Raw genomic sequence first — 24,032 nt, forward strand, 5'->3', positions numbered from 1 at the left:
TTACATATCTGGGATGCCTAAGTTCGCTTAAAAAAATAATTTTTGACTGAATGCTTTATTTACTCTTTTTTAATTTTTTTTTTTTTTTTTTTGCAAAGAAATGAGTCAACTTTTCCACTATTTTATATATTTAACATAGCAGGAGTGGTGATACTTCTCCCAATACTTTTAAGAGCCAAACCAGTTCCAGCTTCTATGGTTTGCTTTTTAAAGAGCAAATCTTTTGGGGGAACTTGCAATTCTGCCAGCAATGAGATTGAGCAACTAAACTGCACTATCACTACTATTTTCCTGAAAATGTAGAAATAATAATGGCTATTTCAGAGCTGACCAACAAGGTACTCCAAAAAGCGAGAAACACTGAAAATAACTAATAATCAGTGAAGACATGCTCTAAATGGCAGGGAAAAAAAAAAAAAAGAAAAGAAAAAGAAAGAAGGAAACATCTCTTGCTCATGAACAGTGTAAAAAAACCCAGCTTTATTTACATTCCCATCACCACCCCAGAGCTGACCAAGGTGGGCTGTCACGGAGGCAGGAAGCACAAAAGAGACCTTCAGGGATGCTCCAGGGGAGAGCAGCTCTCAGGGCAGTTAGTACTGTCTGTCTCAAAGGAAAAAAAAATAAAAATAATTCCCAGCAAGGGCCACCTGGGTAAGAGGAGGCTCATTTCTATGAATTATGCATGAGCATGCAAGGAAATGCTGCAGCAGGGAATTTAAGGGTGTGTTTTGGCAAGGCACACCGAGTGGCCCATGTTTGCAGCAGATGTGGATTAATATGGCATATCTGAAGGCAAGTCAGGAATCTCCAATTTATACAAGTCATGACTGGACAGGGCTTTTTTTTAGCTGCAGTTGGACTGGAAACCTGTCCAGGGTTAGAGCAAAACTGGAAATACTTATTTAATATTTAATACTGGCTGTTTACATTAACTCCCCCCGCCTTCAGAAGTTTTAAGCACGTTCCTCCAGCTACCTCCACGCAGGAGAGAGAGGAAAACATGCATCATAATAAATAAAAATCCGAGTTTACCTGAAGTTCAAGTGCTCCAGCAGAACGTACCCATCTGAGGGAAGAGGAAGAAGGAAGGGAATGAGTGAGATGTGAGCCAAGGCAGGCCGTGCTGTGGTTTGGGGGGTGATTTGTCACCCAGAGCTGGGCTGCAGACACTCACATCTGCCCTGGGCGTTGCGGCAGATGACGGCGTGGCCCTGCACGGCCTCGATGACATCCAGCTGTTCTCCAGCTGTGAGCGGGAGGTCAGCGCGCCGCTGGCTGGCCACCGAGCGGCCAGCGCTGGCCCTGGCCAGCACACGGATCTCCTTGTGGTACTGCAGGACAGGAGAGGCCTCTGGTTATCCTGCACCTCACTGAGGGCAGCGGGTGTTGTAGTCTAAGGCCTGGAGTTTGGAAGACTTTGGGATGTTACAGAAAGTTAGTAAATCCCCTTTCCATAATATGGTAATGACCCCTGCAATTAGCCAATAGCACCTGGCTGTGACGAAAGCAGATGGGAGTAACACAGTGACCCTAGGTTATAAAATGTTAAATTCCCCTGCAATAAACACCATATTCACCATCCATCACATTGATGCTGTGGGTTATGGTCTGAGTGGCCAAAGGGGGCCACAGTGCTGGCTCTGAACCAGGGTGTTTGCCTTGCTTGAAAACCAACAAGCGGGGAGGGAGGCACAGAGGAGAGCTGGGGATGGGTTGTGAGGTTTTGGGGAGAAGGAGGGAGAGAAACCCCATTAATGCACCTGGTGAAGGTCCAGATTAGGGGAGAAGGCAACAGCTGGGTGGGACTGCTGCCTTGAAGTGGCTGCCTAAAGCCTCTTTATTATATATTATTGTATGTAAATATATGGATATTTATGGGGCAGTCAGAAGCCTCCCAGAGGCTACACCCAGGATGGACAATGCTCACCAGTTTTACAGACAATTATGAGTTTGGTGCATTTAGATATCAGGAGTTAATGCTCCAATTCCAGCTTAGGGTTAGGAAGTCATTTATCCCCAGTTTGCTCCCCCTCGATTCACTCTTGTTTATACTTCTCAGGGCCTGAGGCAGTGAGGTGTCCTTGGATCTCAGGCCCAGGGGGATTGTTTTGTCTGACCAAAATGTGAAGACAGTGACTAATGCTTTATATGGAGTTTAGAGTTATTCACTAATGAAGCACAGGATTTGAAAAATTTAAAAGCTAAATCCTAAGGCAGCAGGACAACTTTCCCAGCACAGCTGAGGACCAAGAAGGTTCCACCAGGTGTCTTTTAAGCAAACCACAGAGCTGCTTTTCTCCTCTGGAAACCCCAGATTAGGTGAGAAGGCAACAGGTGAGGGGACAACTTTCCCAGTATAGCTGAGGACCAACAAGATGTGTCTTTTAAACAAGCCACAGAGCTGCTTTCCTCCTCTGACACAGCTGGAAACACACGCACCATGAATGTCTCTCTAAAGAGTTGCTCTTCTTTGTCCATCTTCTTGCCCTTTTCTTCACTGCTCTTCTTGAATTTGAAGATATTTCTGCAGCAAGACACACACACACACATATATGCACTTTTGAGCTCCATTTAAATAACCCCTGGCACATCTGAAATTGCAACCCAGAGCCTAATTCCAGCCTTGTCTGCTAGGAACCCTTGGAAAAGCAAAGCACACTGTTCACATCCCTATTTCTCACAAAAGGGTGAATAGACAACTCAAACTGAGTGAGGCACAACTTGAGCCATTTTGTTTCTCCATTTAGGATAATTTTTTTTTTTTTGGTCTGTAAGCAGCGTGGGAACAAATAAACTCTATTGAGTGTTTCAAATCAGCCCCATTTTTATGGAAGTCAACAATTCACTCTTCCCCCAGCAGTTTGTCTCCTTCTGGTTTTATTTATACTCAGAAATAAAGGGTCCTCAGATAACTCTCATCCTGAATCATTTATGGAAGTGGGGTTTGACACAGCTCTCCAGATTTTCTTTGGGTTTTTTAGCACATGGAGGAGAAAGTCTCCCAAGCAGACATTTATATGGCACTGTAAAGTGGAAAACAAGTTCTTACATCCCACTTAAAGGGAGTGGGGCATTCCCTGCCTATGGGGATGCCACTCTTTGTGACACACGAAATTACAGCTGTAGCATTCATTTCAAAACTGAGACAGGAAAAAAAAACCACCAAACAAAAATCTCCCCCACCCATTTGTAATAAATTATTCATCCTTGGCTCATTTTGATGCACTTAAAGACGAAAGGAAACAAGAGCTGAAATGAGGGACTTTAAAGCAGTGAAGAGATTCCTCCTTGGGCAGGACCTGTGGTCTCTAAGGGAAAGTTGAAATTGCCTGGACTCCCCCATGGTCTGTAAAGTTATAGCTGTGACTTTGCACAGCACCACCAGTGGTGTTAGAGCAGCCCCATACAGGAGCTCTGTGGTGAGTACCTGAAAAATGGGACTCTGATTTACATTCAAAATCCCAGGTATTAGGTCATGAAAAGGGTTGTTGTGATGCACGTTTTTGTGATCTAAAAGGGAAAGGAAATCTCCCACTTTCATGTGAATTCTTGCAGCACCAGTAACAAAAAAAAAAAATAAATTTGCTTTTATGCACAAATGGCACAGAAAGAATCAATGCAATCAGCCCAAATGATCAATATTATAAAATACAAGGCCCTTGCCAAAATCATAGAATGGTTTCACCCCCTTGGCATGGGCAGGGGCACCTCCCACTATCCCAGGTTGTTCCAAGCCCTGTCCAACCTGGCCTTGGGCACTTCCAGGGATCCAGGGGCAGCCACAGCTTCCCTGGGCACCCTGTGCCCGGGCCTGCCCACCCTCACAGGGAATAATTCCTTCCTAAAACCTAATCTAAACCTACTAAGATAGTAAAAAGGAGCCAAATATACAGCAAGTAACAACTTTTTGTCTCAGCTCAGTGGAAAGTCATGACAAGACTTCAGGATGAGACCTCTGGGTATCCCCTCCTTGCTCTCAGTTCAGACCCAAGGGTTTGTTTCACCCTTGGGATATTTTCTGCAGAGATTCCTGAACTCTGGCTTCAAAGGGAAAGGACCTGGACTACCAACCAACACCAAATGTCTGTGCAATCAGGGACACCCTGCTCCTGAAGCCACTCAAGAGACGTGTACAATAGTCAGACAAAATGGGAACACAGGATGGAAATCAGGACCTTTCCACGTCGTCGACGCTTTTCCTTTTGTCCTTGAACTCTCTCATCACCCGAAGCTTTGGCATGCGGATTTTGTACTTCTCATCCTTCCCTCTGAGAGGAACAGACAGGCAGGAATTCAGGTTTTTCCCAGCAGATTGTGTCCCCTCCCCAGAGCCGTGATTTTTCTCCGTCTCCCCCCACGCCCTGCCCTGAAACACAAACACTTGCTGTGATTTACACCAGCACGCGCAGCCACCGCAGTCATCTGGCAGCAAGACACCAGGACATGCTGTTCCTATTAAAAGTAATTTTTCTGACAAGGAGACTGCCAGGATGGGGCTGATAATCGGGTCTGGGAGAGTTTTCCTTCCTTAGGAAAGGGAGTTTTCCTTCCTTAGGAAAAAAATCTGATTTTTCACGTGTTTCAGGGAGCTGCTCTCTCCTTTTCACATCGCTGGCGCTAACCAGGTAACGGCGAGGAAACATCCTGCCAAATTCAACACACACAGGGAGGGCACCTGGGCAGCCTCCAGAGGGCTGAATCCCAACCAGCTCATGCCCCTCAGTGGGTTACAGCACCAGGCACGGGTTTGTGCCAGGAGAAACATCCCAACCCCAGGACAGGGCACACTCCTCACCTGGTCTCTGCCTGCCCCACCTCGACATCATCGTACACGTTTTCCTCCTGGGAGACAGCTGCTGTCAATCCAAGTGCAGGACAGAAAATGAGCAGGAGATGTCACTCTGAGCCTGGTACCCCAAATAATCTATTGCAGAGGAAAAACTGGGCTGCTGCTCGTCACTCAACCCAAAGGGGCCAAGGAAATGCAAGAGGAGCCTGGGAGCTGCCAAACACCCAGCAAAGGTCCAGCACAGTGAATGATGCTGGGGTTGGTTAGCTGTGTTTTTGGGCAGTTCTCTGCATGGGTTTGGCCATCCAGCTCCAAGGATGGAGCAGGAGCAGCAGCAAAGCCCCAGCTTTGCTCTGCTGCCAGCCCAGACAGGGTTCCCAGCACAAGGATTTGGCTGTGTTCACTCCAGCACCTCCTCAAGGTTGAGGCTGTGTCCACCCCATTTTTTTGACCCTCCAACAGTCAGGAATAAAGAGTTTTACAAAAATAAAGAGTTTTGCTAGAGTGCCATGGGCTCGCACAGCACTGCCAGCCTGGGAGCAGTGGCTCTGCATGGACTGTTTCACACATTACCTTCCTGGATATATCCAGATCTGCAGGAGGAATGCTCTTCTTTAAAGTAAAACCACCCAAAAACGAGCAAACACCACCCCCCTCCCAAATGGAACACAAATTTCTATCAGGCTTTCAAAGCTACTTCTACCAAATACATGATTTTCAGAAAGGCACAGTGCACCAAGCTGATTGTACAAAACATTTTCCTCTTCAAACACACACAAACCCCCAGGAGCCAGGTACAGGTGGGTTCTTACCTAAATTTGGTACTGAAATGGAAACCAGTCTGTGGATAGAAAAAAAGGCTTTTAGAAACAAATCTGCACATCAGCAATGCCCCAGAAGCCATGAGGAGCCCCAGAAAGCTGCCCATGATGCTGCTGAAGTGACAGAGACAACTTGGGGTGCATGGGCTCCACGGTACCAACAGCATTTCCCAAAATGAAATCCCTTGCTAAATGAGCATTTCCTGACAGCAACAAGAGCCAAGTGTTCATCAAGTAGGGAAGATCTACCCTGCATCCAAAGAACAGCACAAACTCCTGCTGCCCCTCTCAACAGCAAGAGGGGTGCTGGATAGTTGGAATTTTTAGTCAGTAGTAATTCCTTCCTGTAAGTCTGCCAACACCAGGGGGTGTCCAGGAATTCAAAAGTGACAATGTCTGTAGATACTGAAGATGATTTCAGGAGCTTTAAGGGTTCTTTGAGACAAGAGAATGGCACAAAACCTGGCAGGTCTTTCCCTGTAATGATATTTATATTTGAAGGAGCCACTGCAGGGCATCTTGTGTGAAAAGATTTGTAAGGAAAACAAACCTTCCTGACATAAAAGAGGAAAGAGGAAAGGTTTAACCTGGAATTTCCAAACAAATAAGAGAAGGGGGTGTTTTCCTGGAATTCACAGTGCACAGGGTGAGGCACTTGCTGGCAGCAGTGGAGGACAGGTTCTGCAGGTTCTGCACTCTTGAGGAAAAGGCAATTTCCCTGGAAACTTATTGACAGTTTTGGATATTAGAGTACCCAAAAAGGCACTGTAGGAAGTTATGCAATCTTCTCTATCCTGTTAGAATGAAAACTCATTGCTAAACTTCTTCAGCAGATGCTGTTGCCAGCTTGGCTGTGAATGGGACTTGGAATAAAAACCCCACATCAGCAAGGCTGTCCCTTGTCACAGGTCAAGGCAGCAGGTAGCACCTTTCTACATTCCCTTGTGCACCTTGTGTCATGCCAAAGAAAATCTGTGAAAACCTGGAACCTGCTGTAGGACCAGTTCCTGGAGATTCCTGATGCCAGAGGTTCTGGAGAAGCTGCACAAATGGAGCATTGGCCACATCTGCCATAGTAGCTCCTAGTGAGTTGATAGAAGCACTTTTGGCCTAAGTTTCCCAAAAAAAGAAGCTGTATTCCTTACCCCTAGACCTCCTGCTCTCAAATAACTGCCAGGAGGAAAGCTCAGGTTTGAAGGGGGAAAGGGTGGGACCACCAACATTTTCCTACCTTAGGCTGTCCTTGAGCCTGAATTGGTTCAGCTTCAACTTTTCTATCTTAAACAGGTTTCCAAATCTCTTTTGTTTTTCTGTTCTGTCCAAAAGAGAAACAGGTTTTAGATTTAAAGAGGCACGAGGTGCAGAAGCAGCCCCAGAGATAATAAGGCAGGGAAAGGAAGGGCAGCAGACCCTGGACCTCAGCTCAGAAGGAGAATTTAAGTGTTAACAGCATCATATGGATGTCAAACTCCCTGGGATAAGCACCAGCACAGCAAAAGGTGCTTAATTATTAAGTCCAAGCTGATATCTTTGCTTAGCTTTAAGCTTTTCTGTGTTAATTGAAGTTGTTCTCCTCTGACCCAACAACTAGAGGGTGATCCAGGTTTCCTTGGAGTGAAATTCCTGGGGAGAGAGCAGCATTACCCAGAAGCATTGCAGTGACCATTAAAGGAGACATCAGGGGCATGTTCTGAGCACCCTCCATCACACATTTCTACTGTGTGTGTCCTTGAGGAGGATGCTCCATGGCACACACTCCTCTCTGGAGTTTACAGAGGGCTGCAAACCTACACAGCAATTTTCTTGTAAAGTATCTGCAAGCAACCAAGATCCTCCCCTGGGGGTCATTACCCCTGCACAAGGACCATTAAAAACCCTTTATGTGTCTCAGCACACTTAATCCTGCACGTGGGATCAATAGAGAGATCACAGAAAGGCTGGTCTGGGGATTAAGAGCCTGACCTCTGAAACCTGTGAATTTGGTCCCAAATGGTCTTGGAATTCCTTTGCGGCCCCAGCAAGATGCACTGCTCCCTTTGTGAATCAGCAAGAGGGTTTCATTTCTGCACCCATGTGCACAGATGTGCTTCCCAGGGGCCGGGGATGTGCAGGATCCATCTGGGAACACGCTTCCCTCTGGATGGAGAAGCTGGTGCACCCCCACCACACAACTCAATTTGCAGAGAAATGACACTTCCTTCTTTTAATAACCATCCTGTCACCTCCAGGGGTTCAGCTTTCCCCTTTTCCCTCCCTCTCTGTCACAAACAGGCTCTACATCCACGTGGAGGCTGGACTGGGATCCAGATGCAGGCAGGGAAAAAGCAGATGTGCAGCAACACCTTATTATTCCTCCCACGCTGCTCCTCAGGAGAGAGCCACCAGATGCACTCCAAGCAATTCTGTGCCACACATGCCTCTCCCAAAGGCTGTCTCAGCTCCTTACAAAGGCAACTTTTTACTGCATGAGGGTAGGGAGCCACAGAAAACACAACTAAACTTCACATTACACCTTTTAATGCCTTTGGGAAGCTCAGGCAACGCATAAACCCGAGGCTGCAAAACTCATTGGTTTTATAGCACGCCCCGTGGAAGCGAGTATCTTGAGGGGCTACATAAAAAAAGAGCAGGTTGTAAGTTAGTTACAGCACATCAGGTTCTTCTCCAGCCTTCTGTGATCTCAAATGTGAGCATTTTGTCCCGTTTTATGGGGACAATTTGTCCCTTGAGCACCACCACACAAATAAGGTGCCAATTCTCAGCTACGGCTGAGCAACACTTCTAATCAAGAGAAGGCAAGTGAGACTGTCCTGGGTGCCTGGTGCAGGAGGAGGGCTGGGAGGGCAGTACTTCCAAAGGATGGAGGGTGTTACAGGAAGAAAAAATCCCCCACACTGCTTTGGGATTTAAATTTGGTAATGACTTTTTGCTCCCACAGTGTTAGCCAAAGGGGAAAGAGGGAGGAAGAAGGGAAGAAACCCACCCACACAACAACTTTTCTGCAGTTGAGTCAGGAGGAAAAAAAGAGGCTTCCAGCCGGTACCTGGCATGTGAGAGCAAGGCTGAATGGCCAGAATTTCAACACGCAGGCTACAGAAATTGCAACTTACTCTGGTTTTGCTGGGTTATCACCCCCAATCTCAATATCTTCATATGTTTCCTCGTAGCTGTTTCCTGAAACTTAAAACCAAGGCAAGCCATTAAGACAAGCCCTGCTCAGTAGCAATAGGGAGAGGTTTGCTGGACAAATTGCACCCAGACCTTTCACATTTTACTCTTACAGAGGCTTCAGGGCTGCTCAAATGAATTCCATGCCAGACATGTACACTACCCCCCATGGGTTCTAATGGGCTTTCAGAGCAGCCCAGCCAGAAGGAGACACTGTAGATGCTGAAAGTGAAGCTAAACCATTCCCAGCATCTCCCAGGGACCAGCCCAAATTAAAAGCAGCTTCTGTTTGAGCTTCCTCACTTACTGCTGTCTGAAGTGAAGGAACTTGAGGCATCTGAGCCGTGGCTGCTGGAAGACACAAGTGTGACATGGGGGTTTGCTGCAGGAGAGATTTGAAAGGACATTTCATAGACACAGGCACTGCAAGAGCCCAGGTCCACACTCACAGCCTGTCCTGCAGCTCCTCAACGTCATCATAGATGTCCTCTGGTGCCTGCAGAGGCTGCCAAGGGTTTTGGTCCAAGGCTGGTCCTTCTGGCTTTGGAGCACCAACAGCCACGCTGTGCCCTGGAAATGAGGAAGGACCTTTGCTTTAGGGGCTTTTCTGAGGAACTTCTCTCAGAGAAGGGACAACTGTTGAGATAACACACCAAATAAGAGCCTACAGATATATTTTCCATTCCAGGAGTCCAGGAAATGCTCTGCTCTGAGACACTTCAAGAAACAAAAGTGAACGACTTTCAAAGATTTCATCTTTAAAACTTTTAAAAGTCATAAAAATGTTTTATGTTTAGAAAACTTAAAATGTCTGTCGATTTTTTCAGTTGTGGCAGCTCTGACCCAAATCTTCCTCACCTAAGAGCATCCAAGAGATTATTCTTGGATCTCCACAGAAGTGATTGCAGAGAAAGCTTGGCATGGTTGGTGGAAATGTTAAGATCCAAATAATGAACCAGTCTGTTGGAATACACCTGTAAATCAACATCTGGGAAAGGATGATGAGCACCCCTGAGATGGATTTCACTGAGGGCTGGAATCAAGCCTGGCAGTTGTACCTCACGAGGTTAGAAACAGATTATTACTGGAGAACTCTTAAGTGGGAATGTTAAAACCTTAAGATGGATTTGAGAGAGTTGGAGCAAGGCAGAAACACAGCCAGACAAATAAAAGCAGATAGTGCTTGTAAATGAACAGGGGGAATGTGCAAGGCCAGGTTGGGCAGGGCTTGGAGCAACTTGAGCTAGTGGAATATGTCCCTGCCCATGGCAGGATGAGGAATGAGAGGATCTTTTAGGTTCCTCCAACCCAAACCATTCCCATTCATGCAGCAGATCTTGCTGGAAATAGGCACCACCTCAATATGGTCCAGCTACAGACCAAAACTCCTGCAGAACATCCAAATTCAGGGAATTAGAAAAGCAGGTATGGGTGGACCAAACAATTCTCCAAATCAGCCTCTGTTGGAGCAGGAGGCTCACCTGGAGTACTTTGAAAAAAAAAAAAATCCCATCAGAATTTAGCTCCAGCTGTTCAATGGTCAAGCAAACCAGCAAGATCTTTCACAGAAACAGACACCAACCAAACCAGAAAATTATTATGAGGTGATTTAAAATAATAATAATAATAATAAAAAAAAAAAAAGAGAAATACCTGAGAACCACACCAATAAAAATAACCACGGTCACAGTCAATTTACACTTTCTCCCTCACACCCCTGGGTCTGTCCACAGAGCCCAACAGAGGCACTTTTCTCTCTTTCATCTTTGAAATGCTGCTCTATCACAGCAGTGGCTTGCAGAGCCTCTGCCGGATGCGACCCACGAACATTTCTGGCTGGAGTTGCAAACCTGTGCTCACAGAGGGGATGTGATTTGGTTTATTTGTGCAGCTGAGGTGCCCAGCAGCAGCTCTGGTCACTGCCTCGGGGTCCCCTGACAGGAGGAGACCAAAGTCAGCCTGGCACCACAAGGAGGTGGAGCAAGGAGCCATCATCCATCTCACTGAGGAACACAGGGACACTTCAGGCTCTCGTGCTGCTCACACGTATTTCTACCCCAAGCCCTAGCCAGCCCCTTTCCTGAGACTCCATAAATTACAGGGAGCAGAGGAGATGGATTTCAGCTCCCACGGATAAGGGCAATCTGCTAGGAAAACAAACACCTCGGCCGGAGTTACGCAGATGGTTAACCAACTTAGGAAGCTATTTGCACAGCCAAAATAAATGATTCAGACCAGAATACAAACGCTCCTGCAACCTTTTGCCCTCCTTTAACTAAATTGGTTCAAGAGTTGCATCCAAATTTAACATTATTTCCCATATGGAAGAGACATTTGGGCAGCAGATGGGGCTGGGGACTGAGGAAACACTCAGTGGTGCAATGAGATACTCACAGTGCTCTGCTCTGCCTTTTGCCAGCCCTCGTGGGGTTGGATACGTTGCAATTTGGGGACTGGTCACATCCTGCTTCCCTTGCAGAACCTTCAGCCCACCTCTGCCATCTGCCCTGGCATGGCTGCTGGGAGTCATGTACTCACCTCCACCTGTCTGGGATCAAACGCTCGGTGTGGTCACTGCAGTCCTTAGAAACAAATATATTCTGATATCTATTTCCATTACACATCTATGCATCCATAAGAGTATGAATTATCTGTGGACTTAAAGCAGTTTCTCACCCTTCTCCATCAACATTTCAGGCTGAAGCAGTTGAGTGATCAACAAGCAAAATAGAAGGTGGAAACCCCCTGGGATTAAGGGCTCGAGCTTCAACTGTTTCCCAAAGGGAGGGAGGGCAGAAGGAGAAGAGACACCTTATAATAATTATTGAAATTAACCTCAAGGATACAATACCTTGAAAATGTTGTTCTCTTCCAGTTTCGTTCTTTCATGACTTGGTTTTCCCTCTTTTTCATCCTCTATTAGAGCTCTTTCTGGGCTGAAGTGTTCAGAAATGAGAGATCTCAGCACACAGACACTTCAGCTAAGTCACAAACACATTGCTTTATGACAGTGCCCAGATAAATAGCTCATTTTCCCTCTGAATGAGGGAGATGCCCAAATGACCACCAGAAAAGTAAGGGCAAATCTAAATCCAAAGGCCAGTGATCACTCAAGGATACTACAGATCATTCTTGGGAGAGAGGCTAATTAATGTGATTGTTTCCTCATAGCAGGAAAGGACAAAATAGATCCATTTGTGGTGGCACCTGGATCACACAATGTGCCTCTCACCACACTGTACTGAGATTTAGGGGAGAAGAAACAGCAACAGAACTTGTTATCTTTATTTCCCAACATCACAACAGTTCCCAGGAAAGTGACCCCTTTTTATCACATAACTCTTCAATCACCACCAAAAAACCCAGCCTTTGGACAGTGACCATAAATACATATCACAAGGAGCTCAAAGTGTGACATTTGTAGGGTGAAATTCAGAATGGACCTTTCCTTGGACCTAGAACCAGGTGCCCCAGCTTGAGAGCCTCATAACTCTCCCCATTTACACTCTTCAGGTTTCAGCAGGACTAGACAGAGTAATTCTTCGCAATCTCCCCTCCAGATACGCTTTAGAATGAAAACAATCTTAGAAACCATGAGTGCTGGCACAGAAAAACATCATCTACACTGTCTTGGTCATGAAATATATGAAATTTATTTCTATTTACTGAGTGTTACAATATTCAATTCCTAACCCAAATCAGTTGTGGGGCTAGAAGAAGTTTGAGAGAGAGGAAAGGAAATTACCTGGATTTGGCAAAGGGAAAAATCTTCTGTTTCTAGAATAAAGAAGAGGAAAGCCTTCAGCCACTGTGCTTTTCTCAGCAGTCAAGCTTTCATACAAGGCCTCAGCTGTCAAGCAGCATTTAAAGAAATATTTCTTTAGAAAGCCCAGAAGTATTTTATGTTTGGAATAGTCATCAGACAAGGATATTTCATCTACTTTGCAGGACAGGGAATACACACACTGACAAACTATACAGGGATAATAAAACAGTGCTAGGGTTGGAGCAGTGAAGCCACTGGTCAGCATGGAAGCTATTACAGAAAGGAGAGCTTGCAGAGGAGGAGGAGGAAGTTTTTAAAATTTAAATAAGGATTTCCCAGCCTGCCATAAAATGAGACTCCAGCCAAGCCAGAGAACCTCTCTGCCAATCACACAGAGATAGAGAGCTGTGCTATTTCCCAGGCAGTCTGATGGCTTTGCAAGACAAGACTTGACAGTGGAGTTTGACATTTCACAAGGGGTGTTTTCCCCTGTTTCAGCAGTGCCAGAGCTGATAGCCAGGACATGGACATCTCCTGGCACGAGGTGCTGTGTGCCCTCAGCTGAGCTCAGCCAAGCAGGGCTCCCCTGGGGACAGCAATTCCTGCCCTGTGCCTTGCAGGATCCTGCCTTCCCTGCAGGATGTGCCCCCTGCCACCCTCTGCAGCCAGGGGAAAGTGAGGAAAGTCAGCAGAGATATCCCTGCAGCAGGGGATGAAAGCCCCTACAGCTGTGCCCACCACACTTGTCCTTACTCATGAGCCCCAAGTGTGCTGCCAAGCCAAGCAGCCTGGCTCAATTCTGCTTTCACATCCTCACAGAGGGATTACCAGCACCAGCTCACCCTTGCCAGGAAATTCCAGAACATTTCAGTGGATTTTTTTTTTTTTCCTCCAAAAAATTCACGTTCTTGATATTGCTGCTCAGCACTTGGTCTACCAGCAACATTTATCCAGCTGGTGTTATCACTTCCTTATATTTCTGCAGTGGAAGTCAAGGATACTGACTCTTCCCACTGGGATGTTTGGGGATCTCATCAGTCTTTGTGTCCCCTCTGCAATTTCTTATTTAATTTTTGAGAGTCTTCACAGACAACACACAGAGAAATTCTTGGCAGGTAAGAAACACAGATATTAGAAGTTTTCAAGACACTTACCCTGTGTTTTTGAGGCTCTGCCTTGGGTACTAGGAAAGATATTTTTGAACAGATATTAATTTTTAGTCCATGTTAAAGTCACTGCACTTGTAGGTGCAAAACTCAGCTTCAGCTGGGATGCTCAGCATGCAGGCACAGCTTCAGCATGGACATTCAGCATGTCCTGCAGCTCCTTCCCTCTGCTCCTTGAGCATTGGTTCACATGCAGGGGGCTGCAGCTCCAAGCCTCACTGGCCACAATTTTCAGAGCTCTATGAAATCCCAGGGGGCTGAGGCAGTCCTCCCCAAGGGTTCCTTTTCCACTGGGAGACAAAATCCGTGCACGTGGCAGAAATAACCTCCCCAAAAGCGGAGCAGTGGCAGCTTTGGTAGAGATAATTATACTGGGAAAAAATATTGAGGGGCCTGGAAAAGTCTTGTAGTCTGTGCCTTTCTGCTCCCAAGAAGATGCTGGGGTTTGCCTCACTATTTTCTTTTTATTCTCCTCTTCAATGGGTAATGTCTTATGATATTCCCCACTGAGTTTTACTATAAGCATCATTTTACCCCCAAAATTTTAACTTTTTTTGTCATTGCCCCAGAGTCCTCACACTGCACAGAGGGACAGGACAGTGATCCTTGTTCTCCCAGACCACTGTGCAGCTGCTCTTCTCAACTATTCTCAACAAGAAACTGTATTATTTCCTATTTTAAAGGCTCATTTTCCCAGCTAGCACATAATTCACCTCACAGTCCTGCCTTTCAAAGTACCTTCAATGACACACAAGGTTGTGGTGTCCCCAGACTGATTCAGGTACATCGGGGTTTCTTCATAATTATTCTGCTCTTCAAGCTGAGCACTGAGAAGATGAAAAAGAGAGAAAAGATTTTTATTTTTTTTTCCTTTCCTTTTTAGTGCTATGAAAAAAAATATTCATCTTAAGGACAAGGAAATCAAGGGCTTTGATAGTGGGGCCTACAAAAAAAAAAAAAAAAGCAAAGTGCAATCAGGAATTCCTCGGAGGAAGAGGAGACCTTTGGCAGATGCAGGGCTCAGCTGAACCTTCCCCCCCAATCCATGCTCCCACTGCTTGTCCTTTGGGAGGCCAGGCTGCATTTAGAGGGCTCAAACACATCAGATTTCCTACCAGGGTTAGAGTCTCCTGCCTACAGCAATCCCTCAAGTAGAAACAGAACAAGAAAATAAACCGAAAAAAAAACCCCAAAACCCCAACCCCCATAAGGAAATCGGAGCGCAGCATTTTCCAAAGTGATCACTCTACTCTGGTGCTCTGAAATTGATAACAATTCCCAGTTGCACTGTTTGGCACGTGGCTTCTGGTGGAAGGGAGCAAAAGGGAAGGCAGAGGTAGCAGAGGGGATGTTTAAAGGTCCTGAGCTTGTCCAGCACCCATTCCATGCCAACACCACAAGCAACTCGTGCCAGCTGGAGGAGGAGGGAAAACACCTCCAGCTTCAACCTCCCCAGCCCAGGGCCCATCTCCCCTTTCTCCTCTTTCCTTCCCTCCTCCAGAAATTCACATTTGTGTCATCTGGGAGTAGGTGCAGGGGGAAAACCCAGTGTTCCTGGAGAATCCACCAGCCTCCCCCTCCGCCCACAGTGATGGGGTTTTTGGCATTTTAGGAACGCGCCAGGAAGCATCAAACGCACAAGACACGGCTTGTAACACACGTGGGGGACAGGGGAAGGTGGGGAAAGAGCACCAGGAAGAATTCTAGCAGGAACTTCTAACTGCAAGTCCGTAAAAACCCTCAGGGAGGGCGTGTTTCCCCTGGAATCACCCCGCTGTCACAGCTCAGCTTCAACAGAGAAAGGACCAAGGGCAAACCAGGACACGAGGAACACGAAACTCAAGAGATCAGAGAAAGGAACAACCCCTAAAGTGAAGCAGAAGGCTGAGCTGATAACAGGGGCTGTCCCAGCCCCCTGGTGTCCCCTGCAGCTCCCCAGCACTGCGTGTTTATCCTGCACAAGCAACCACAGCTCAAGAACAGCCAGCACAAAAAAACTGTCTCAGGGTCTCTAAGAGACCAGACTTCATTCCAGGTGAGGCTCCCAGGAGGGGAATTCCTGTCTCCAAACTGCTGTTATTTTGCTTTTATGCCAGAGTTCTTGAATTAATTTCCCCCGTTATCACACAGTTAATATTTAACAAGTGACCTACTGTAAAGACCATATCACAAGTGTTGGGGTGAGACAGCTAATCCTGCTACATGACATTGCTACAACAGCTTCTTGCAGTGCAGAACAGCCTTGGAGGAGGTTATTTTTCGACCAGCTCTCTTCTGACAAGTACAGGTTAAAAGTTAACACCAGCCCACGCTGCCAGGAGTGCCCCATGATGTCAAGAACAATTTGCTGTCAATAGCTGGAGGAGTTGTTTGGGCACAGAAAGTATTTTAAGAATTCCCCTCTCTTTGCTTTGGTTCAGCTGTTCCATTTCCCCTTTTCACAACTACAACAAAACATGTGTATGAATATTTTCCTCCACTTTAGCTGTTCTTGTTGTACAAAAGTCAGGCTGCTGCACAGCCACTCATGACAAGTCAGAGACCAGAAAAAGCCAGGATCTCCCTGCATACAAAAGAATTGTGTCTGCAAGCTTTTTGAGCTGTTTCAGACAAACTCAAGTGATTTTGGGCCACCACTGGATAAAAACCTCACTTCAGCATGGGATGGTGATGGAAGGCAGTGGCTCCTGTGCCCTGGTTGTGCTGGCACAAACACAGGATCACAGAATCGTGCAGGAATACAAATTCCTCTGCTGCTGGCAAAGAAATCCCCAACACCTGCTGGTTATGCCAGGGCTTTGTTTCAGCAACAGCTTTCAAAAGCATTTCTTTTCTAAAAACACAAAACTTGAGTACACAGCAAACAGGAAGCAAAAAAACCACATGGGGGGTGATGACCATGCAACGAAAGCAATGGCAGCTAAACCAGACCCGAAGACACGTGGAAATGGTTCTCCATGAGGCTTTAAGAGCCCACAAGAGAAAAGAGGGGTGAAGCTTTCTCCATTAGGAGAGGGTCATCCCAGCCAGCTTTGAGCTTGCCATGTAGGCTCACACAATCACAGAGTCCTACAAGGGGTTGGGTTGGAAGGAGCCTTAAAGATGATCCAGTTTCAAACCCTCCCTCTCCCACCAGATTGCTCAGGATCCCATCCAACCTGGCCTTGCACACTTCCTTGAATACCCTCTGGAGCAATCTGCTGCCCCCAGGAGTGGGACATTCCCTCCAGAAGGGGGAAAGGGGATGTTCCCATCACCTGTGGGCCACACCTTGCCTCTCCCCAGGCTCACCTTTCAGGGGTCAGGTAGTCCTCCTCTCCAGCAGCTGCACACAAAGACACACAGGATTAGTGTTGGAACACAAGCCCACGTCCCACAGAGCACAGGGGAGGTGTGACAGGGACAGCCCTTCCTCGTGGCCCCCCAATGTCATTATTATTTCACATTTCCAGACAACAACCTCAGGCTTTCTAGAGGCAGATAATATTGGGAGGGCATGGAGATGATGGCATACAAATGTAGCTAGTTCCTCCCATCAGATTAATATATTTAGAAAAGGCAAGCAGGCTAGAAAAGAGTTTCAGTGAAAAACTCTCTTTTCTTCCCATTCTTATCAAATCCAGGGCACACCAATATGCACTGGCACTGTAAAGCCAAAAAGAGATTTTAGCAGAGCCCTTCTTACAAAAGCAGCTCCCTTTGAATTCATCAAAAGTTGTGCCTAAAGATCTGGCTATAATTAAGGCTGTATCTATAAAGAAACACCACTTAGCAGCTTAATAAGTGGTCCAGAATATTCTATTATGCAACATCAAGAGGGTTTTATTATGGGAATCTGAACTTTTGCATTTCTTGATGTCGGAACACTTAACGACGTTGCCCTCTGTTGTATTTAAAGGAGAAGTGGGGGGGATTAGCAGACTATTTTCTAACAATTTTATTGTGCCTTCCCACAGTTGTGTGCTCCAGAGTCGAGGCATTTCCCATTGAAGAGGAGTGATAAAGACCAGCTCAGCTCACAGGCAGCTGCTGCTGCTGCTTTACAGCCAGCTGTAAACTGCTCTCAGCACGCTGCAGTTGGGAGGGAAGCGGGTTTCTGAGCACGGGATGGAGTCCAGCCTGGAAAACCAGATCCCTTTCCCAGATTAAGAGCAAAAATCGGCCCCACTGAAACTGCTGGGCTCCTATTAATATTTGAGGAAGAAGTTATAAACAAGTAACAGTGTCTGATTTCTGCGTGCTGGAAATCGCAGCCTTACAGATGTCAATAAACCGCACACTTTAATTCGTTTTCTGTAGAACAGATCTGGGGGAAAAAAGACTAAATATCTCTTACTTGTTTCATTTCCTCTGTGGACCAAAGGCACTCTGCTTTGGAAAGCACTGAGATCAACCTTTGGGGGTCTTGGAGGCTTTCCAGGGGCAGGACCCAGGGATTCAGCTGAGGGGAGAGGTTTAATCCTTGGCCACTTGCTCCCAGGGCTGTAAGACCATTTTCCTGCTCCAGGCTGGCAGAAGGGAGGTTCTGATTCTGCTCCAGAGAAGCACAAGGACAGGCAGCAATTAGCCCTGATTTAAGCAAGAATCCAGGTAGGATAATTAGTTGTTATATTGACATTTCTAACCAGCTCTGCCTCCTCCCATTTTCAGTGTCCCCATCACACAGAGGGTCTCTCACCTTGCTACCAGAACGGCAGAACAAATGGAAATGAAATGGAAATGGAAATGTCCATTTTCACTGATTTTTACCATGTGAACTGTGTTGGGGTCTCAGCTCTCGACAGCTCCATCCCTCTGGATTATAAAATATATATAATATATTATATATATATGATATAATTTTATAATATATATATTATAAAATATAAATACCAGCCCAATTTTCTGTGCTGGTAACAGTTTAATCTGCCAGGATTTAGGGCCGTGGCTGTTTGCAGTGCTCAGTCCAGGTGAGGAGGCTTTCCATGGTAAACAAAGATTTCAGTCTTTGTTTAAAAGACTTTACAACACTGAAAACAAAGGTTTTTCAGTGCCCCATCACCCAGTCACGTCAGCAAGAGGAGCTGCACGGCCTCTGAGTTTCTCAGCACTGGTTTCTCTAAGAAATATCTTCTCAGATCTTAAATATGACCTTTTGCAAAGCTGGGAGAGTGCAAGGGAGGGGAGGAATTCAGGTTTAAGCTCTTTTAATTGGAATTAAACTGTCTTTGCAGACCAGCCAAGCCTTTCACATCAGTGTGAAGTCCCATTTGCAAACAGCCAAAGCACACCCAAACTAAGTCTCCTGTTCTCAGTTTCCATCCTACTCTCAAAACCTGGACAATTTCTTAGAGCAAATCTTTTAAATAATTTGTTGGATATGGGGAATGCTCCCCTTACTCAAGGAAGCAGCAGTTTGAGACCCATTTCTTGCCTCCAGGACCTCCAGGGCAAGAGCAGAGCATTCCAATGGGCCAGTCTGGCCTCTTGCTTGAGGGTCCCAACCCTCAGCAGCTTTTCTCTCCTGCTGCTGTATCCTGCACGTCCAGATCACCTATATACTGCTATATTTACATATCCAGTGTTAGAACACCCCTCACTGTACCTTTCTGGAGCTGAGGTGGCTGTCCTGGTGCGCGATAACCCGGCTGGCAGCACGCAGATGCCACCACACCCTCAGCACCTGCTCCATCAGAGCTGCTGTGTCCTCTGGCAGCCCGAGGAAGAGCTATCCCACTGCCATGCAGAGCATCCTTCCTCTGGGCACGCCAGGCCAGCACAGGGGAGCTTCCAGAGCCTGGCATCCCATCACTGCCTGGCACAGCAGGAGCTGAGTTTGCTGCCCGCTGGGTTGGGACTCTTGGGCTGGTTTTCTCCTTGCGGGATAAAGTCTCTTCCCAGATCTGTAGGACGTGCTGGAAAGAATCCGGGAGCTGAGGGTCCTCTGGAGTTGTTTGGCTTGATCCTTGCTGCTCAGTGCCACAGGACAGCAGAGGCTTTTCTGAGCTGCTCTTGGGAGGACTCAGCCCTTTCCCCGAGGTGCTGCCCTCGTGCTCTTTGCTGTGCCCCTTCCGCTCCCTGGAACCCCGAGGCCGGGCCAAGGGGTCGTGCTGGGCGAGCACAGGGGGCTGGGAGGTGGGATGGGCAGCCTTGGACACCTTCACCTCTCTCTTAGTCAGGGGCAGGGGGCTGGAGGTGGTGTTCCCTGCAGAGCCAGGCTTGGGGGCCATCTCTGTGGGAGGTTTCTGCCCCAGCTTGGTGGCCAAGTTGGAGTCATTCTGAAATTTTGCTCGGAGGGCTTTGAAATCAGTCACGCCTTCCTGGGTGAGGGGAGAGAGGAGAGCACACAACAGCTGCTTACAGAGGTGGAAACAGGCAATTTAAACAATCTTACTGTTTTCAGAGAGAAACAGGCTGCACACTCAAATTTGGTCACCAAGAATGGGGTGATCCTGCTGTAAATTTAAAAGCAGTGAAAGAGAATCTGCTCCTTCAAAGGATGCTCCAAAGGCTCACAAATCACTTCTGGTGAAGACAAAAGAGCTGAAAACAGGGGGAAATGCAGGAGCACAGCACAGAAACCAAGCAAGACCAGAGTGTCCAGGGGAAATGACTCCTCTCCCACTGTCACCAAGTGATGGAGAATTTCCCTCGGGAGGATCTGGCAAACACTGGATTCAGTGTTAGAGCTCTCCTGGCAGAGGTGCTGCAATGCTGTTTATGCACCTGCTGGGTGTGAAAGCTGCACTTTATTTTCAGTACACAAGCACCAAACAGGGGAGAGGCCAGTCCTGCTCCAGAGATGCCCAGTCCATCCCCATCCTCCTTGAGAAGACTCCACCAGGAGAAGAGAAGCACTAAATATCCTCCTTGGTGCTGCACTCCTAATGAACCCTGGGACAAAATCCTCTTCCCTCCAAGGTGCTGGTTCAGCTCAGGGTCCCTAAGGCTCTTTGGATTCTTCTCCCCTTGCCTTTTAGACCACTCCAGGAAGCAGAGCACACACAGCCCAGACACGTGGCCCACAGAGACATCAAGAGCATCTCCCAGTGCAGGTGATGGACACTGGCCATGGCACTCAATTCCTCTCCCACACAGGCACCAGACCTCAGGTTCTTGAAGAAAAGGAGCAAATCAGTGACAGTGCAGTTTAAAAGGGCACTTAAAGAACATTTTGTTTCAGTCCCTCACTCCCCTGCGTCCCACGCTGGGGAAAAGGGACCACAATTTTTGCCTGCAGTGCCGTGGCTTAAATTCAGCCCTGAACTGAACTAGGGAGAAAATATGAAGAAAAATTTATGAGCTACTTAAGTCCTTGAACTGCTCTATAACTTTTTATATGCCATGATTACATTAGGTGCTCTGCTCTGGCAGCTTAGTTCAGCGCAAGGCTTCACGAGAACCTGTCTAATGAGGAAATTGGAAAAAATTATCTAGGACAGAACTTCGTTATTCTGAAAAAAGCCCCAGCCTTAAGTGTTAAGACAGAGCAGATGAATAGCATACTGAGGTTTTATTGCATTTAATTGCACGATTTATTAAACACTGACAATTTCTCTTGAATAACCCCTTTCACTGACTTTATTACTTTCACAGGGTAGTACATGATGTAAAGAAGCAGCCCTTGGGGGAGAGGTTTGAATTGCTCCAATTATATTTCATATTAGTGGTCAGCAGCCTGATGCTGTGTGAGCTGCCCAGACAGGCTAATCTAGCAGCGAGCCACGGATCAGGAGCTTCCAGAGGCACACCGAGGATAAATCAGATTCTGGGGGGAAAAAAATGGAATTTAAAAAAAAATCCTGCATGCACCCGATCCCTGCAGCGATGGCAGACAGGAAATAAAGCAGAGAGGAGCCCTAATGCAGCTGCAGGGAGCTGCTGTTGCATGTGCTGCAGCAGTGCTTGAAGAGTTCAGCACTGTTTACCTCCCCTTGCTGGTTTTCTTTATTGGAGCAAACTGTTCCTCATCAGAGCCCTCAGAGACAAAGAAAAGAGAAAGGAAAAGGTACCTGCTTGTCTCAGTGTGCCCCAGGTGAGGCAGACAGGGGGTTTTTATTCAGGCCTCTCCCTGGCACTGGCTGTGACAGAAATGAGCTGTGGCAGTCAGGAGCTTGGCACTAAGTTTAATTGAAGTGGGATGGACACGAGCTGTCCTTTTCCCCCCTCAAACTGTTATTCTTCTTGCCCTGAAACAACTGATCTGCCTAATTAAGAGGGAGATTACCTCAGTGCACTCTCAGTAGGACATGGTTCCCCCAGAGTGCAGCCTGATGGGATGCTCAAGGGAAGGAGGGACAAGTACAGAGGGACAAATACAGAGAACTACTGGGGTGGAAGGGGTTAAACTGCACCCCATGGCCACCTCCTGCACACCCACACCCAGCTGGGCAATCCATCCCTCCCCAAAAGCTCCTGCAAGTGCTGCTTCCTTGCACAGGGCCGAGCTTAGCCAGACCCTCCAAGGCGCAGTGAGTTCTCCCTGTCTCTGCAGGGATGATTCTCCATCCGAGCTGGGACTGTTTCAAACCACAAACCCATCTCAGCAGCTCTCCTGTTCCATCCATGCACTTTCAGCTGGCCCAGGGAGATGCTCAGATTAAACACAGTGCTGGGCAGGTCACAGGCAGGACACACGTGGAGTCCCAGGAGCACAGGGAGGGCTCAGCTCCCCTGAAAAATCAGAGCAGCTGACAAGCAGGGACAATACCCTCACACATTTAAAGGCCTGTCAAAAGCTCACAATGTGTATTACAGCTACATCTGGCCAAATAATTGACTGTGAATAATACTACATTTGGCAAAAGCCCACGCAAGATGAGAGGGTAAGAGAGAAAAAAGGAAACAAACTTCCACTGGCCGGAAAGCTGTGAGCATTAAGGAGTCAGGGGGCAGCAAAACTTTCCATATTTTCTCCCTATAAATAAAATGCTCTTCTAACATCAAGATCAGTCAAGGAAGCAGATCTTAAGCCTATGATAAGGGTGCCTTTAGAAGAAGTCCCAGCAGGAGGTTTGTGCTGATACCTTGGACTAACCAAAAGGAAGCTGAATTACAGAATCCCAGAATGGTTTGGATGGCAAAGGACTTTAAAGAGCCTTTAAAGGGTTCCAACCCCCTTCCAGGAGCAGGGACACTGACCAGGATGCTCACAGCCCCATCCAATCTGGCCTTGGACACTTACAGGGGTGGGGCAGCCTCAACTTCTCTGGTCAACCTGTGCCAGGGTCTCCCCACCCTGTAAGTGAAGAATTTCTCCCTAATATCTGATCTAACCCTGCCTTCTTTGTTTGAAGCCATTTCCCCTAATCCTGTCATTCCAGGGTTTTGTCAAAAGTCTCTTTCAAGCTCCCCTGTAGCTCCTTCAGGTACTGAAATGTTGCAATAAGGTTACTCCAAAGCCTTCTCAATTAATTAACTAAATCGAATTAATTGTCATTAGTTTCCTGAAGCTGCTTTTCTAAAACGAATCAACACAGGAAAATCAACCCCATTCAAGACGTGGCACGCCGGACAGCCGAGAGGAAGCACTGCCTGTTCCCCTCCTGGAATTTTTCTGGTTGACTCCATTCTTTATCTTGATTCCCAAGGGAGCTGTGGTGGGTAAATGTTTAATCTGTGCTGCCCTCTGCCCTGGCGTGGGACTGCTGGAGCCCAGCCCAGGCACCCCGGGCAGGCTGCAGATACCGACTCATTAACCCGGCTTCTCCCAGAATAAGTAAAAAAAATCTCATTTTTACTTTTTGTTAAAACAAGAGGTACAACTGCAGCTGGTGTCAGAGTGAGAGGGGAAGAAAGCAGGCGCTGGGAGCCCCTGTTTTGGGGCAGCAAAGCAGAATCTGTGCGGTCAGCAGAGAGCAGGAGCGGCGATGAGAGCGCAAAGCTCACTCCAGGGATAAACTACAGCAAGAACTCCCTGGAGAGAACGGCCCCGAAGCAGAAAACCAAGCAGAAATCCTTCCCCCGGTGCCAGGAGCAGAAGAGACAGATCCCCAGCAGTTACCAGCTCCATCCCTCGCTGCTCCAGCTGTTCAGCCCCGCATGTTCCGTGTGCTGCTCTGGCTCCCGTGGAGCTCCGAGCCTGAACGCACCTGGCTGGGGCTGGGGCTGGGGCTGGCTCTGCCCCCGGGGCGGGGAGACACTCACCTGGGCAGGGCTGAGCCTGCCCCCCGGCTCCCTGAACCACGAGTGGCAGCAGGGATGGGAAAGGGATGGGAAAGGGATTGGAAAAGGACAGGAAAGGGACGGGAAAGGCATGGGAAAAGGATGGGAAAGGGACGGGAAAGGGACGGGAAAGGGATGGGAAAAGGATGGGAAAGGGACGGGAAAGGGACGGAAAA

The 24,032-nt window shown here is 47.3% G+C and overlaps 1 protein-coding gene across 4 annotated transcripts; it reads right to left on the bottom strand.

Annotated features, from left to right (window-relative positions):
• Positions 1 to 241: 241 nt before the first annotated feature.
• FYB2 (FYN binding protein 2) lies at positions 242 to 23,856 on the bottom strand. 4 transcript variants are annotated; one of them, XM_058843186.1, is made up of 20 exons: positions 23,696 to 23,844; positions 19,298 to 20,012; positions 18,050 to 18,244; positions 17,005 to 17,038; positions 14,452 to 14,540; positions 13,702 to 13,730; positions 12,527 to 12,558; positions 11,633 to 11,717; positions 11,176 to 11,329; positions 9,231 to 9,351; positions 9,089 to 9,132; positions 8,724 to 8,793; positions 6,845 to 6,928; positions 5,605 to 5,633; positions 4,799 to 4,856; positions 4,179 to 4,271; positions 2,443 to 2,527; positions 1,178 to 1,334; positions 1,036 to 1,069; positions 242 to 603 (listed from the first exon to the last, which is right to left on the bottom strand). In XM_058843186.1, the coding sequence occupies exons 1-20, from the start codon at positions 23,702 to 23,704 to the stop codon at positions 594 to 596; spliced, it is 2,127 nt and encodes a 708-aa protein (XP_058699169.1). In that variant the 5' UTR covers positions 23,705 to 23,844; the 3' UTR covers positions 242 to 593. The 4 variants fall into 4 exon arrangements, with proteins under 4 accessions (XP_058699169.1, XP_058699168.1, XP_058699167.1 ...); XM_058843185.1 differs by having other exon boundaries at positions 4,799 to 4,859; positions 9,089 to 9,129; positions 23,696 to 23,843; XM_058843184.1 differs by having other exon boundaries at positions 243 to 603; positions 4,799 to 4,859; positions 23,696 to 23,842.
• Positions 23,857 to 24,032: the final 176 nt, after the last annotated feature.

The sequence above is a fragment of the Poecile atricapillus genome, chromosome 7, assembly GCF_030490865.1.
Source record: "Poecile atricapillus isolate bPoeAtr1 chromosome 7, bPoeAtr1.hap1, whole genome shotgun sequence".
In the NCBI taxonomy this organism is placed as follows: domain Eukaryota; kingdom Metazoa; phylum Chordata; class Aves; order Passeriformes; family Paridae; genus Poecile; species Poecile atricapillus.